This window comes from Podarcis liolepis (genome assembly GCF_965112155.1).
Source record: "Podarcis liolepis genome assembly, chromosome: 1".
NCBI classification, from domain to species: Eukaryota; Metazoa; Chordata; class Lepidosauria; order Squamata; family Lacertidae; genus Podarcis; species Podarcis liolepis.
Genome location: NC_139554.1, coordinates 20632733 through 20648602, shown reverse-complemented (window position 1 = coordinate 20648602; position 15870 = coordinate 20632733). Strand labels below are relative to the sequence as shown.

Below are 15870 nucleotides of genomic sequence, written 5' to 3'. Positions count from 1 at the left end.
TGACTCCTGCTGAGATGGTTATTGGGGAGCTGTGGGCTCTTTAGCACATTATGCAGAGCATTCATTAATATAACTCCATTCCAAATATATCGTGAAAAATGGTTCTGGTAACAGGCAGGAGAAGCAAAAACAAAAACAAACCCCTAAGCCTCCAGGGCTGGATAGAGTGTGCCTGTGAAAGTTGGCAATGTATTTCTCTGCAGTCGCTGCTTTCCCAATATTTCTGCCAGGAATATTGAACGTCACCTTGAATGGAGATGCTCAAACCGTGCAAGCAATCCAAGCATTTGGGAAGAGGCAATTATTTCAGTGAAAGGGTGTGTGTGTGTGTGGAGCTTTTCTTCTGCCAAGGGCTGCATCCCAAGGGTAAAATTTAAGTAGGGGATGCTGGTGATATTTGGGCCAGAGCTGGCAGTGTGTGTGGCCACCTTCCTTTATTTCTCTCTTTCTGCAACTCTTTCTCTCACACACTTTCCCTCCCCACGAAACAGACGACAGGCCACTCTTTCCAGAGGCCTGAGTTCCTTGCTTGCAGAGGATTCCCATTCCTTCTCCTTCCCAGATTCCATCCATTTTGACTTCCTCCCCACACCCATCAAAAGTTGAGGACCACATGAATTGAGACCAAGAGCCTCAGTGTCTCAATGTTTCAGGGGCACCGATGAAGCCTGCAACCCAAATCCCTGAATGCCCTTAGCAGCCACGTGTGACCCAAGAACCAAGCCAAGCATCTTCTGCTACGCTGCAAGAGGCGTTGCAATACAGCCACCTGAGGGGTGATGGACAAATGCCTGTTGCTATTGCTAAACATAGCCTGCCTACCATACAGGTTGCTGGGAGGATAAAATGGTGGACCGGGAGAAGCTTGCACACCACAATGTACTTCTTGGAGAAACAGTAGGACAGAGATGCAACTAAATGATTTGCAGCTGTTGCCTGTTGATGCAGTCTTGGTCTGCCTGAGTTCATTGTCAACTCAGACTTGAGGAGATGTTTGTCTGGGCCCTACTCCCTGAGCTCCTTTTAGCTGATGATGCCAAGGACTGAACCCAATGCCTTTTTTCATGTAAAACCGTATCTTCTACCAATGAGCTTATCCATATCCACTGCCTCCATTTGGAGATGTTCTAAATACACCTTCACTGGAGATTATTAAGCAGAGGTTGTGCCATTATCTATCAGGGATGCTGTAGTTCTGAATACCGGAGAAAGGTCAAGGATGGGGAAATGTGATAGAGGCGTATAAAATTATGCATGGAGGAGGTGAACAGAGAAAAATCTTTCCCCTCTCTCTCAGAACACATGGACATCCAATGAAATTGAACTTTGGAAGATTCAGGACAGGCAAAAGAAAGTCCTTACATGGCTTCATTGTGGAATTTGCTCTCCCAAGAGGCTGAGATGGCCACTAACTTGGATGGCTTGAGAAGAGAATTAGACCAATTCATGGAGCATATGGCTCTCAGTGGCTACGAACTCTGGTGTGCTGGTCCTGGGGGCTAACCAAGAGGCGGGGTCGGAGTCCAGTCTGAGGACAATGGTGTGGTATGGAGGCTGTCTGTCAAAGCTGTAGCTGGGTCCAAGGCAGGGAGTCGGGTGGTGTCAGGAACTCTGGCAGAAGAGCAGGACAGGGTGCAGGCAGGAACAGGCTACCAACAATGTTGCTCCCGCAACCTGGGACTGGGGCTGGCTGGCTTTTATCTGCCCCAAGGCATAGGGTGGCCCCGGTCCACCAGTGACTCGCCTCTCCTGGCCTGGAGGGGAGCACTCCTCCTGCAGAAACTTAGTTCCCTCCGCCTCTCTGCCCTGAGCCTCTGCAGCTCAGGAGAGGCTGGAGGGTTACCGGACCCAGAGGCAACCTCCTATTTCCCTGATAGGGCTGAGAGTGGAGCACCTGCAGGCAATGGGTCCTCCATCACCTCAGGGACCAGAGCAGACTCAGCTGGTGCCTGCACCTGAGGATCCAGCACAGGTGAGGACCCTTCAGGCTCAGGCTCAGGCCCCAGCCCAGCTGGTTCTGGAGGCAGGGACTCCTGTGCAGGCTGGGATTCCTCAGGTTCAACCTGTGAGTCTGAATCCCAGGCCACCACATCTGATGGCTATGTTTTACCTCCATTGTAGGAGGCAGTATGCTCCTGGGTACCAGTTGATGAAAACCACAGGAAGGGAGAGTGCTCTTGTGCTTCCTCTCCATGAAGCAGGCTGATGGGGAAGGGATAGATCACTCTTTCCAGAGGCCTGAGCTCCTTGATTACAGAGGATTCCCATTCCTTCTCCTTCCCAGATTCCATCACAGTGGGACTTCCTTCCCACATTCATTATTGAGGACCACATGAATTGAGACCAAGAACCTCAGTGTCCTGCTTGTAGGTTTCCCATAAGCACCTGGTTGCCACTATGAGAACAGGATGCTGGACTAGATGGGCTAACAGCCTCATCCAGGAAGCTCTAATGATGTCCGGTTGATATCAGAAGCATGGTGTCCTAGTATATCCACTGGGCTTCCCATAGGGATCTGATTGGCCACTGTGAGAACAGGATGTTGGAGTTGACGAGCTTTGGTCTCATCCAACAAGATTTCATGTTCAGATTCCTTCACTGAGCATTGAATAACTAGGCTGTAGGACCTCAAAAATCCCTTCCAACTCAAATTCTGTTTTACAGCAGTGAAAGAATTTTACTCTCATTGATGTTTTTAGCATGAGGAACTGAACCAGGAGCCTTCCAGAGAAGGAGTGAACTAGCATCGCTCGCAGCTGCCTGAACTTACGGTATTTGGTCCGACGATCAGTGGCGACTTTCTAAATGAGACGCAATTGCAGATCCTGACTCTCCATCTGCTCCAGGAGATTACATCCCAGAGCATCTCAAAGGGAACCAATTAGGCAGTCATGAATCTAATAAATCCTAATTACTTTGTTTGTACAAACAATGAGGCCCAAATCATTTGCGCAGCAAGGAGCTTTAATTAGGGTTGAGCACTGCAGAAAATAAACCAGACAAGAACTTCTGAACCCCATAAATAACCTGCTTTGATTTCCAATTGACGCTAAGTATGCTCCTGCAATACTTTCAGCAACTTGGAAGCCAACCTTTGAAGAAACATTTATCATCATTATTTTTTTAAATATTTGTTTTTACAATGCTCCGTCGTATGCGAAGAGGCAATAAGCTATTCCATCACTGTCAGCCTACGGGGGAGAAACCACAGGCCCCAACGCATTAGCTTTCTCAATTTAATCTTACAGTCTTCTGTTTATGGATAATATTATGCTAGTGCATATTCGCCGTTTGTTTTCTATCTGACATCTTTTTCTCTGTGCGCGCTATTTATCCAAGCAAGGTTTTTATGCTCGGGGATGATCAAGAAATGGTTCTTTTATTATTGCAGACCATGCGTACACTTACTGGTGAGTAAGGCCACATTCACAACATACATTTAAAGCACTAGGGGCTGTGGTTTGTTAAGGGTCCTGAGAGCTCGCAAGGGGCCTCTGTTCCCCACCCAGAGCTGCAATTCCCAGAGTGGTTTAGCAGCCAATTCCTCTTCCCAGGGAACGCTGTGAATTGTAGCTCTGTCAGAGGTATGGGAGTCTCTTAACAACTCTCTGCACCCCTGACAAACGGTAGCCCCAGAAGTCTTTGGGGGAAGCCATGATGGTTTAAAGTGAATTCCCTCCTTGTGCTCTGATTTTGTCAATGTGCATATGTACGCCTGTGCATTGGTGGCTTCTAAAATGGGGGTTGGGGGGCAGAGAGATGGGCCTGAGGAGTAGCAGACTGAAGTCCAAAAATATTTGAAAATGGAAGAAGGGCAGTCAGCTGGAGAAACACCAAAGTAATTCCATACTCCTCATACATTGGGATGGGGAGAATTTTTTGAGCATCCCTAGTACATATGTCTGCAAACACATATATGAGTTATGTATTTTTTGTGTTTTTATATTGTAAAACTGCCCTAGGATCCTTGGATGAAGGATAGTATAGAAATTTAACAAACATGTGCATTAAATGCATGGTGCGAATGCTGCCTAAGTATCATTGAGTCAGTGGAACTTATTTCTAGCAAAACATGCACAAGATTGCACAGCACATGACATCTAACTAGCTCTATATCTCTATAGATGTTCATATATAAGCCAGTAGGGATAGGGTTATCTAAAAATACAAGCAAAATAAGCAAATATTAAAATGGGGGGTGGTGGCCTTGATTGGTCTTTCGAACCATCCCTTACAGAGAGGAAAACTATATTTTTGTCTCGGCGTCTGGCAATGTTCCCATCAAGAATTAAATACAGCATGTTTTCCCCCTAGGGGTATAATGGATGCTAAGAGAAACATTCCTGCCGCTTGAGCTGTTCCTACTGAGGGAGGGAGATGGGAATCAATCAACTTTAGCCGGGCCCTGGCAATATCCAACATTTGATTCCCCCATCCTACTAATAGCCAGAATCCAAAAGCTTGTGCAGCCACATGGAATGATGTGGATGCATCTGAGGTTGCAGCACTGCTGAAGCTAAGCAGGTAATATAGATCATGTCAATTCCTTGGATGAAGCTCCATCAGAACCTCCATGAAAGAGGAAGAACATTCCCTGATGGATCGCAGGGGCACTGTAGCAGATTCTTGGTGCCTCCTTAGTGGACAAACCACTAGGGGAAGATCTCTCCTGAGGGCAAATGGTCTGAAAACCACTGGCTTAATTTAATATATCCTCTTCATCCTGACTGACTTATGATGCCCTTTTAAATGTGTTTTGTGTGTTTGTGTGTGTGTGTGTGTGGGGGGAATTTTTGGTTTGTTTTTGTTCTTGTTTTGATTATGTATTTTGTGGTTTTTTTATATTGTAATTTTGTGTTGTGAACCGCCCTGAGATCTACGGGTGAAGGGTGGTATACAAATTTAAATGACAACACCAACAACAATTGTGGCTAACAGTGTGTGTATTTCACTTTCCAGGGCAGCGGTGGGAGCACACTGGATGCTGAGGAAAACAGGAATGTGTAATCTACCTCATGGTAGGCTGCTGGGACATACAGTGGTACCTTGGTTTACAAACTTAATCCGTTCCAGAAGTCTGTTCTTAAACCAAAGCATGCTTTCCCATAGCAGCGGGGGACTCAATTTACAAATGGAACACACTCAACAGGAAGCAAAACATGTTCTTATTCCAAGGCAAAGTTCACAAACCAAAACACCTGCTTCCGGGTTTGCAGCATTCTTAATCTAAGTTGCTCATAAATTAAGCTGTTCTTAAACCAAGGTACCACTGTATATGCACACTTCCAGGAAAGGGTGAACCATATTAGAAAAAAGAAGACATTTAGGTCTCCTCAACTGTTCACCTCATAAAATGGCCAGGTGTGGTTCAAAGCAAAGCCATCATGGCTGAACTGCTTATGATACATCTTATGTCTATGTTAAAGCAGTCTTTGCCAACCTGGGGCCACCTTCTGCTCCCATCAGCGCCAACCTGGGAATAGCCCAAAGTAGCTGGAGGCTACCAGGTCAGCGAAAACTGCTTTAAAGTGTTTGACATTTTAAAAATTACTTTCACATTTTAGTGTACTTTCCTTTCATGTTTATTTTGACTCCACCAAGTGCAACTCTTTCTCTGTGTTCTTGAAGCACTCCTCTCTCTAGATATATTTTCCTTTACAATTTTGTTAATGGTAAATGAGATAAACAAGGAGAGCTAAAAGAGACTGGCTGTTCTGTTTTTTTAAAAAATATATATATAAATTTTTAATAAAGATTTCTTAGTTTACTAAAATACGTGCATTGTCTCTTTCTTCAAGTTGTGTTTTCTACAGATCAGTTTCATCTGTTGTGAGACATTAGTGTTGCATGCAGTATTAGGTGGGAAGAAAAGAGGGGGAAAGAGGGGTCAGGTGACAATGCTTCTATTTTTCTGCTCAGTGTATGTGTGGGGTTTTGTGTCGGCATCACTTGGGGGGGAGGTTCTCTTTCTATTTGCTCGTTATATTTCCTTGGTGGTGAGAGAGGTTGGGGGTGGCCTAGGGTGTGGTTGGCTGTCTTTGGTTGACTGCAGTGAGATTTGTTTATGTGTGTGAGAGGGTGGGTTTTGGGGTCAGGTTAGCCAGATGGATTTATATGCTGTCGGTGGATTCTTGTCTTGTTGGGCTACGTATGTGATAAAGAGGAACCATACCGGGGTGAAGGTGTCTTCTATTTGTCCCTGTGTCTGTTTCAATTTATTGGTTAGTTTTTCTAGTAAGTTTTCCCATGCTATTTGATACCATTGGTCCATGTTCACTCTTGACAGATCTCTTCAGTGTCTGGCCATGATGCTTCTAGCTACTGAGACTGGGTGGGTTATGAGTTCTTTATAATGTGAGTAGGCATTATTATCTTGGAAGATGTTCAGTAGGGCCAGTTCTGGGATGACCTCTAATACTTGTTTAGCTGTTTTACATATGTCTTGTATAACTGATGTCCAGAAGAGTTGGATTTTGGGACAGTCTCACCACTTGTGGAGGTATGTGCCTGTGGAGGTATAGCTTCTCCATCATTTTGGTGAGGCTCCTGGGCATATCAGTGTTAGTTTCAATGGTGTTAGTTACCATCTGTAAGTGAGTTTCAGGGTTTCTTTTCTTGTAGCTGAGATGGATTTAAAGGGAGGTTTAGACCACATTCTAGTCCATTAAGCAGGGTTAATTTCATAGCCTATGTCACCCTCCCATTTTTTTTATTGTGTCTAGGGAGTTTGTGGGATTTTGGAGTAGTATTTTGTATATTGCGGATACCATCCCTTTACTGTGTCCCTTTGTTGTTAGGAGGAGGTTTTCGAAGGTTGTCAAGGGCCTAGTTGCTGCTGATTTCCTACTGGATTGTTTAAGAAGGCATTTAGCTGGTGGGGTTAGCCAGGGAATTTGGGTGTCCCCTAGTTTGTCTTGTATTTCTTGTGTCAATGTGGCTTTGTTATTTTTGTAGAAGTCTGCTAGGCGATATGAGCCTTTGATTTGCCAGGTTTTTACCTGGAGGTTTTGTGCTGCGTGATGGAATAGTGGGTGGTGAACCAGTGGGATTAGTGGGATTGAGGTTGGGGACAGTTTGCCTGCTTCTTCCTTCCATGCTTTAAGTATGGTCTATGTGAACCTGTTTATAGTGTTGTGGGGATTTTCCTTAGTTTGTTTGGGAGGAATGGGTATGCTACGGTGGGGGTGTTTTAGATTATGTCTCTCTCCTGGTGTACCCATGGTTTTGTTTCGTCTTCTAGAATGCATCGGATTATGTGGCACATTTGGTTGGCAATGTAGTATAATTCTATGTTGGGGATTCTAATCCTGCAGCCGTGCCCTCCATAACAAAATATATTTCATTTCATTATTGGACAACTATGTTTTTAAAACACACAAACACACATTTGCCATTCCCTCTCATTTTCTGTGAACAAACAAAAACACACTCTTACCTTTCTAAATGTGTCTGTCTCCTCCAAAGAGCTTGTTGCCTGTTTAAAAAAGACAAAAGCACTGGGGTTTTTGTTTTAAGAAAAGAAACCACGGTATCCCCATGGAACCTATAAGCCAATGTTTATTTCACGAGGGGAATGTTGCTTTAAATTTCTCATCGTCTGGACAAGCTAAAGCAGCAGGTGATTTTCTATTTAATGAGCTTTATAGCACACATCCAGTTTAAATTCCAAATGGATTTTGTTCCCTAGCAAGTTAAAGTCTGGTTTAGGCTTACAAGAGAAATAACTATGATTTCACTGACACCTTCTGACTAGTTGTAGTTTTGCAGGGGATGGCACAGTAAAAGCGCGCCACTGAGGCTGGATTCCTACACACATTTACCACAGAGTAAGGACACTGGACATTAACTTCTTACTTGCACTTTAGCCAACATTTGATTGTTGTGTATTTTTTCCCATCTAGCTTTCTTATTACTTATTCTTATTCACCCCAGTTTTTTAAAAAATCATTGCATTTAGAACTGGGGAAATGAAGAAGAGCAAATTCCCTTAAAATCTTAAGCACTTTTTCCATACAAAACAGCAAAGATTGGACCTGCATAGCCGGCCTCTCCCCATCTTTCCCCATATTACATGCAGACCAGCTAAAGGCATGTTGAAACATTTCCCCAAACCTTGCAAGCGTTGGCCAGTGAAGTACCTCAGGGTAGGGGAATGTGCAGGGCAATGGAATCACACATTCCCCCCCTCCATTATAACAGAGACGGGGTGGGGGGATGGACCTTTTCCAGACAGAGGGCCGCATTCCATTCTCTGCAACCTTCCAGGGGCCGCATGCCAGTGGTGGGCAGAGCCAGAGGCAAATTAGAAGGAGCAATGAATATCAATATTCCCTTCGTGAGGCAGGCTAGGTTTTTAACATGCACTCCCCAGCCCACCCCCACTTTCTATCCTCCATAGAAGAAGAAGAGGAAGAGTTTGGATTTGATATCCCGCTTTATCACTACCCTGAGGAGTCTCAAAGCGGCTAACATTCTCCTTTCCCTTCCTCCCCCACAACAAACACTCTGTGAGGTGAGTGGGGCTGAGAGACTTCAAAGAAGTGTGACTGGCCCAAGGTCACCCAGCAGCTGCATGTGGAGGAGCGGGGAAACGAACTCGGTTCACCAGATTATGAGACTAAAACTTTCAAGGGTGTAAAACTGGGCCGGCGAGGAATGTTGACCTGGGGAGTGGGTGTGGCCTGGGCTGGGGACAGTTTTGAGGGCCAGGGAGAGGGGCATAGAAAGCTGCATTTGGCCCCCAGGGCTAAGTATCCCCACCCCTGCAGTGGAAGAAAATGAAGATGGTGCTGCTTTTGATGGCAGCTAGTAATGCATGCATCCACCTATAAAGACTTAGTGTCAGTTTCAAGTACTTTGAATTTTTGCATGGCACAACTACAAACAAAAAAACCCAAGAACATCTTTCCCTGCCTAATGCATTGAACTGATGGGTACCAACAGCATGGGACACAGGATAATCATAGACTCCTTTTAGTACCCTGTGCTATTCCACATTTCAGACCAGTACCATCAAGCCTCCTCTCCTTCCACCGTCACTTGGGGGCAGTCATCCCATCTGAGAAGGGAAGCAGGGCTCAACCCATCAGCTTTCTCAAAAGGCCAGTTGTACCAGGCGCCTGCTGCCCCTGAACTGTGCCAGCTGGTCATTAGAAGAAAAACTGTCTCAGAATTGGTGCCTGAGTTTTGTTTTCTGCTCTTCCCTCTCCCTGTTTCCTTTCCCCTGTTCGTCCTGGTTTTGTTTTTTGTTTTTTTGATTGGAAGCCTTTTTGGTTGCAGAGTACAAGTGCTCCAAATAATAATAATAATAATGAAAATCCACGAAACATGTGAATCTGACCGTCAGACTTCGATATACCCATTATGACCATGCACAATATGGCTCCTCTGGGTAGAAGGGGAACAGCACAAGCCTAACACCCCTATTCTAAATGGGGTAAGAAGAAGAAGAGTTTGGATTTGATATCCTGCTTTATCACTAACCTACGGAGTGTCAAAGTAGCTAACAATCTCCTTTCTCTTCCTCCCTCACAACAAACACTCTGTGAGGTGAATGGGGCTGAGAGACTTCAGAGAAGTGTGACTAGCCCAAGGTCACCCAGCAGCTACATGTGGAGGAGCGGGGAAGCGAACCCGGTTCACCAGATTACGAGTCCACCGCTCTTAACCACTACACCACACTGGCTTCCCAGTGTGTAATGTAAAAGATCCCCAATCCACCTATCCTCAGATCACAAGGCCTACCAAGGAGTTGCCGGAATCGTTCAGTTTCGACTTGTAGAGCATCCATCTGTAGCGCAGTTCCTCCAGATCATCGGAGTTCTTAACAATCGGCCGGAGGCGCAGGAGATCTTCAAAATGTTGCTGACCCTCAGGGACGCGAGACTGAAGCTCCTGGAAGGGAAAGTGAGGAGATAAAGCACCGTTTTGTTGTGCAAACGATCGAGGTGGTAGCGGTGAAGAGAGAACACACCGCCTTTTCCCATTACACATACAGTAATTAGGGGGCATTTCACAAATATTTCCAAAGGGGAAGGCGGATCACAAAGCAGTGATGCTTCCCATTTTTTTTATTCCTGTGTAGCTGCCTGGTTTTATTTTACATGGTTTTATATTTATATATTTCATAAATATATATTAACTATATTTATATAATTCTTCTAAGGGTCTGGAAACCAAGCTTTAGAAGGAAAGGTTGACAGAGTTGGATATGTTTAGCCTGGATAAGGGGGAGACTAAGAGGAGATACCAAATATCTTAAGGGCTGTCACAAGGAAGAAGGAAAGAAAGAAAACACCAACTAAAACAAGGATACAGTTGTACCTCGGGTCCCGTAAGCCTTGGGAGTCGAACGTTCCAGCTCCCAAACGATCAAAAACGAGAAGTGAGTGTTCCTATTTTTTAGCGTTCTTTTGGAAGCCGAACATCCGACAGGGCTTCCTGCAGCTAATCAGAAGCTGCACTTTGGAAGTCAAATGTTTCATTAGTCGAATGGACTTTCGGAACGGATTCTGTTCGAATTCCGAGGTACGACTGTATTGACAGGCTGGGACGTGTGCAGAGGAGGGTGACCGAGGTGATCTATGGCCTGGAAACCAAGCCTTATGAGGAACGGTTGCAGGAGCTGGGCATGTTTAGCCTGGAAGACTGAGAGGATATATGACAGCCGCCTTCAAATATCTCAAGAGTTGTCACATGGAAGAAGGAGCAAGCTTGTTTTCTCCTGCTCCAGAGCAGAGGACCTCAACCAATGGCTTCAAGTTATAAGAAAGGAGATTCCGGTGGCCTCACCTTCATTGGAGGTTTTTAAACACAGGCCAGGTGGCCTTCTGCCAAGGATTCTTTAGCACTGGGCTAGATGCCCTTTGGGTTCCCTTCCAACTCTACAACCCCACTCTGAACTACTTTTAAAACTATGCTAGTCTGAAAGATGTGGAAAGACTTCTCTGGGGAAATTGGGGACAGGATCACAGCTCAGTGGTAGAGCACATGCTGTGCATGCAAGGAGGTCCCTGGTCCAAATCTTGGCATCTCCAGGGAGGGCTGGGAGATGCTTTTGCCTGCAAACCTGGAGAGCAGCTTACAGTCTGGTCAGTGCAGTCAATGCTGAGCTTGGCGGACCAACACTGTGGCTTGTCATAAGGCAGCTTCCTATGTCCCTAACCCGTTGCAACAGACCAGACTGGGGTGTCTTCTCAAGCACACCATACAGTAATGCTAAATTAACGCAGTATTATGGAGTGGAGCAAACCTTTAACTTGATGCGCCTTGCTTTAAGTTCTTCACCACTGGATGGTTTCCGGGCGAGAATTTCGGACAGCTTGGCATTTTCTTCTTGCAACCACTGCTCGAAGTTCTTAATGAGCTGGAGATCATCAGTATCTTCCTCTTTGGCCATGTTCTCCTGGGTTGCAGAAACAATTGCAAAAGACACAAATGTAGAAGACAAGGGCATGCACTTTCCCCCATGAGTTATTGCTTAGTTGTATCCCATGCTCAGATGAGTCAGCTATGAAACAAATCATTCATTTATCCTGTCTTCTGTCATCCCATTTGTGGAATGTTCTTCCCAGGGAGTTTCTCCTGGTGCCCTCATTATACACCTTTAGGAGCCAGACGAAAACGTTCCCCTTCAACCAGGCCTTTGGCTGACTAACATCCTGTATCCTTTTAAATGTGTTTGTGGGAGGTGGTGTGAGATTATTGTTTTGGTTTGCTTTTATTATGTATTTTGTGTTTTCAAACTTGCATTTTTATGACGCAAATCATCTAGAGATCTATGGATGAAGGATGGCATTCAAATACAGTGGTACATTGGTTCTCAAACTTAATCTTTTCTGGGAGTCCATTCGACTCTCGAAACCATTCGAGACATATGTGTGTTTTTGTATGGAACGTTTGGAAGGAAATAAGACGGTAAATAACAAATAACAAACTAAATATTGATGTATGTAATATTTATTTCTCAATTATATTTAGTGGTCGTATGGTTGTAATGTTTTTTGTAACATCAAATCATTCAATTAAAATTATTTTTAAAAAAATATTTAAAAGAAAAGAAAACCAAGGCGCAGCTTCTGATTGGCTGCACGAGCTTCCTGCACTCAAGCGGAAGCCGTGTTGGAAGTTCGGCTTCTGAAAAATGTTCGCAAACCAGAACACTTCTGGGTTTGTGGCATTCGAGAGTCAATTTGTTCTGGAGTTGAGCCTTTTGACAACCAAGGTACCACTGTATAATAAATAATAACTAGACTGGGACACTATTTGATTTTTTAAACTGGATTTGAAAAAAAAGTTTAAAGCAGGAGTGACTAACCCTTTTTTAGCCCAAGGGTCATATTGCCTTCTGGGGGCCACATGGACAGAGAAACCCCACCGATGATCCTTGAGGATTAGTCCTATTGTGACACATGACTGGGCAGAAAGATATTAAACCTGTCTGCTCAACCCACAATGTAACCCACTGCTGCCATTATAAATGTGCCCAAAAGTTGCTGTTAGGTTAGACTGAAATTTGGTTCTGAGGTGGGCAGGAAAATGCCAAGGAGTTGTACTTCTTATGCTTGTTGGTGGGCAGAAGGTTTTCCTACCAGCTGCCATTGAGAACCACCAAGGAGCAGAACGCAGAACTCAGGAAGGAGTTCTCTGATCTGCAATGATGTTTCCCTGAGCACAGAGTCGGTCCCATTTGACTTCATTCTTCATTCGTTCTGAAATGAACATAGATCCCCAGTTTAGGGGAGACGCTAGGAAGGACTTTTAAGGTACTGGAAAAGACGGCGCTTTTCACATTCAAAACATTTCAGAGCCGAGAACAGGCTCCGTTCCCAAGGTGTTTGCCGTTTGGTTGAATGTCAGTGTTACAAGCTACACCCGCTGTGAATATGGCCCCAGGTTCCCTATTAAAAAGTTTGATGGCTGAACGAAGAGTTGTAAACTGCAGAAAACACACTCTGAATTAAAACAAAGCAGCACGGGCCTCTTTTTTTTAAAAAAAGAAGAAGAAAAAGGGTCTGCTGCAAAATCAGGATTTAATTTGAACCAGGGCTCTCTCCAACATTCAGACCCGGCACCTGCACACTCTGTCCTGCCACCTATTTTCAATGTCAGGGGTCAGTCCTGGAACATGTAAAGCAATGGCAATAAAAAAAAGAGTGTGCCAATTGCCATCTGCAGAGTACATTTCCTCCACTATTGAGTAACCGCTGCCTGTCCCAGTTAGGACTGGTAGGTAGAAGGTGGGAGTTTATGAGACTAGATTTGAGCTCCAGCACCCATCATATTCCCTCCTTGGCGAAAGGGCCAACGTTCACTGGTAGAGCAGCTGCTTTGTTTGCAGAAAGTTCAGTCCCAGGGATCTCCATGTACTGTTGGGAAAGACTCCAACCTGATACCTGGAAAGCTGCTGTCGGTCAGCGTGGACATTACTGAGCTCAATGGACCAATGGACTGACTCAAATTAAGGCAGCTTCCTATGTTCGCAGTACAATGCAAAAGAGAAAAGCTTTGCGCTGGCAGCTAAATATCAGTTCCACACTGGCAACCGGACAGCATCTGCTGTGAGTAACTGTGAGCAAACAGGCCAGCTTAGTGGGTGCAGCAGAGCAGCTTTTGTGGTAGATCTGAGTTTGTGAAACACACACACACACACACACACACACACACACACACACACCATTCTCCCTACCAAGCACCAGTTGGGCGAAGCAAAAATAACAGACAGAAGAGCCCAGTTCATATTGCATACACTGAACGGAGATATTTAGCATCTTACACAGGTACAAATCTACAATGCGCTTCCTGATAAAGGTAAGTCTGAGCCAATCTGATTTCCACCCTCAGAAGTTGGTGAGAACTATAGCAGGGTTTCCCAATCTTGGGTCTCCAGCAGATTTTGGACTACAACTCCCATCATCCCTAGCTAGCAGGACTAGTGGTTTGGGATGATGGGAATTGTAGTCCAATAGCAGCTGGAGACCCAAGTTTGAGAAACCCTGACCTAGTGTCTGAAGAAGCGAGGGAACGCAAGGGAACACAGCGCTCTGGCTGAAACAGGTTCTCACCTTTATGACCCCAGCCGTGAAATTGCTACAGGGGCTCAGACCCGTTCCTTCGCCAGCCCTGTTGCACAAAACTTAAGTCATAGCAAAAAGGTGACTAAAATGCTTTTCTCACCCAGGAGTGGTTGAGATCTTCTGTAGAGCGAATGGCAAAACCATGGGGTGACACTTTGGCCGAAAAGTTTGTTTTCTTGCCGGCATCTACCGTTGTCCTGTTTGGGTAGATTTTCTGGAGGAGACTATGGTCAAACCGAAGAAGGGGGGGGGGGAGAGGAGAGATAGTTAAGCTAAGGCTTGTAACATTTATAAAACTCCACTGCCTCCCTTATTCATCCTGGGACCACCAACTAAACCGTTAAGCTTACTAAAGATTCCGGAGAAGCGGACACGGAGCAATGGATCCAAACTACAAGAAAGAAGATTCCACCTAAACATTAGGAAGAACTTCCTGACAGTAAGAGCTGTTCGACAGTGGAATTTGCTGCCAAGGAGTGTGGTGGAGTCTCCTACTTTGGAGGTCTTTAAGCAGAGGCTTGACAACCATATGTCAGGAGTGCTCTGATGGTGTTTCCTGCTTGGCAGGGGGTTGGACTCGATGGCCCTTGTGGTCTCTTCCAACTCTATGATTCTATGATTCTATGATTCTATGATCCTATGGGCTACGTAGTGTGTTGAAGCTGTGGCCAATATTGTCATGAGCCCTGAGCTGGTGTCCTTGAGGGAGCCGTCAGATGAGGAGGAGGGATGGAAGGAGCATGGGGTAGTTAGAACCCCAGCCCCAATCCACTCCAGAAGGATAGGAGAACCCTGAGGTGAGTGCACAGGGGGAGGAGAGGGGGGAGACCATTCTGTCTGGCAAGCAGAAATGCTTGCACTGGGAACAACCAGAAGAGTGAGGCATTAAATCCCTGCCTTCATTTTGATTCATGGATGACCTTGCTTGGATAAGCTTTCTCTGACGTTCTCTAGCAACTGAACCACCAGCTCCCAAACAGCACAAGCACAGCAGCATCACGGGACGAAGCAGAGATGTAAAAGATACCGTGACAAGTTCCTGCCAGTGGGTTTTATTCATTCTCCCTGGACGTGGTCTTGCCGTTTTAAGGCCACTTTTTAAATGGATCGTTACTTTCCAGGGGATCGTTCTAGCAGAGCGCTCCTAGCTGTGATTAGGAAACGGTTACAATCCGCGGCTGGTTTCTGAACTGATGAGGAAACCTGACAGGCTCAGGAGGTGGGGAAAGAAAGAGCTACTTAGATTGGAAAGTGTGTGTAGGGGGGTGGAAGTCTGGGCAAAGGAGAAAAGCATACAACTTGCCAGGAAAGTTATGGATAAAGGAAAGGAGGTGAAAGCTCAAATTCCCAGAACCCCACAGTGATTCATAAAGACTTAGATGGTATTATTCAGCTGCATTGGGAAAGATCTAAAAATTAATGCTTAATTATTGGAGCTTAAGTGATTAAATATTGGAGCAGAAACACACACACAGAAAAGGTTAAGTGTGGCAAGATCATTTAAGTTTATGGCTATGTACACACTATGCATTATTATCAATAATAATCAGTGCTTTTTTCTAAAAAAAATGTTTAGGGGTACTCTCATTTTCCTACTCATTGAAATACTGCCCCTCAACGAGGCCAAACTTAGATTCACAAAATGTTTAGGGGTATGTGTACACCTGCGTCCCCCCAGGAAAAAGCACTGTGAATAATAATAACGATAATAATGATAATAATAATAATTTGTGCCCTGTCCCAGACACTTTGGGTGGCTTCCAACATATAAAAAACATAATATATTTAAAGCATA

The 15870-nt window shown here is 45.0% G+C and overlaps 1 protein-coding gene across 3 annotated transcripts in view; it reads right to left on the bottom strand.

Annotated features, from left to right (window-relative positions):
• Positions 1–15870, bottom strand: part of SYNE3 (spectrin repeat containing nuclear envelope family member 3) — a 108020-nt gene that overhangs the window by 10135 nt on the left and 82015 nt on the right. For all 3 annotated transcript variants that reach the window (XR_014525730.1, XM_083501548.1, XM_083501549.1), the window contains exons 15-18: positions 14176–14299; positions 11252–11404; positions 9745–9894; positions 7436–7474 (exon numbers count right to left, since the gene is read on the bottom strand). Coding sequence is in view for 2 of the 3 variants with exons in the window: in XM_083501548.1 (XP_083357674.1) it covers positions 7436–7474; positions 9745–9894; positions 11252–11404; positions 14176–14299 (466 nt within the window). In the remaining variant the exon portion in view is untranslated. The remainder of the gene's footprint in view (positions 1–7435; positions 7475–9744; positions 9895–11251; positions 11405–14175; positions 14300–15870) is intronic.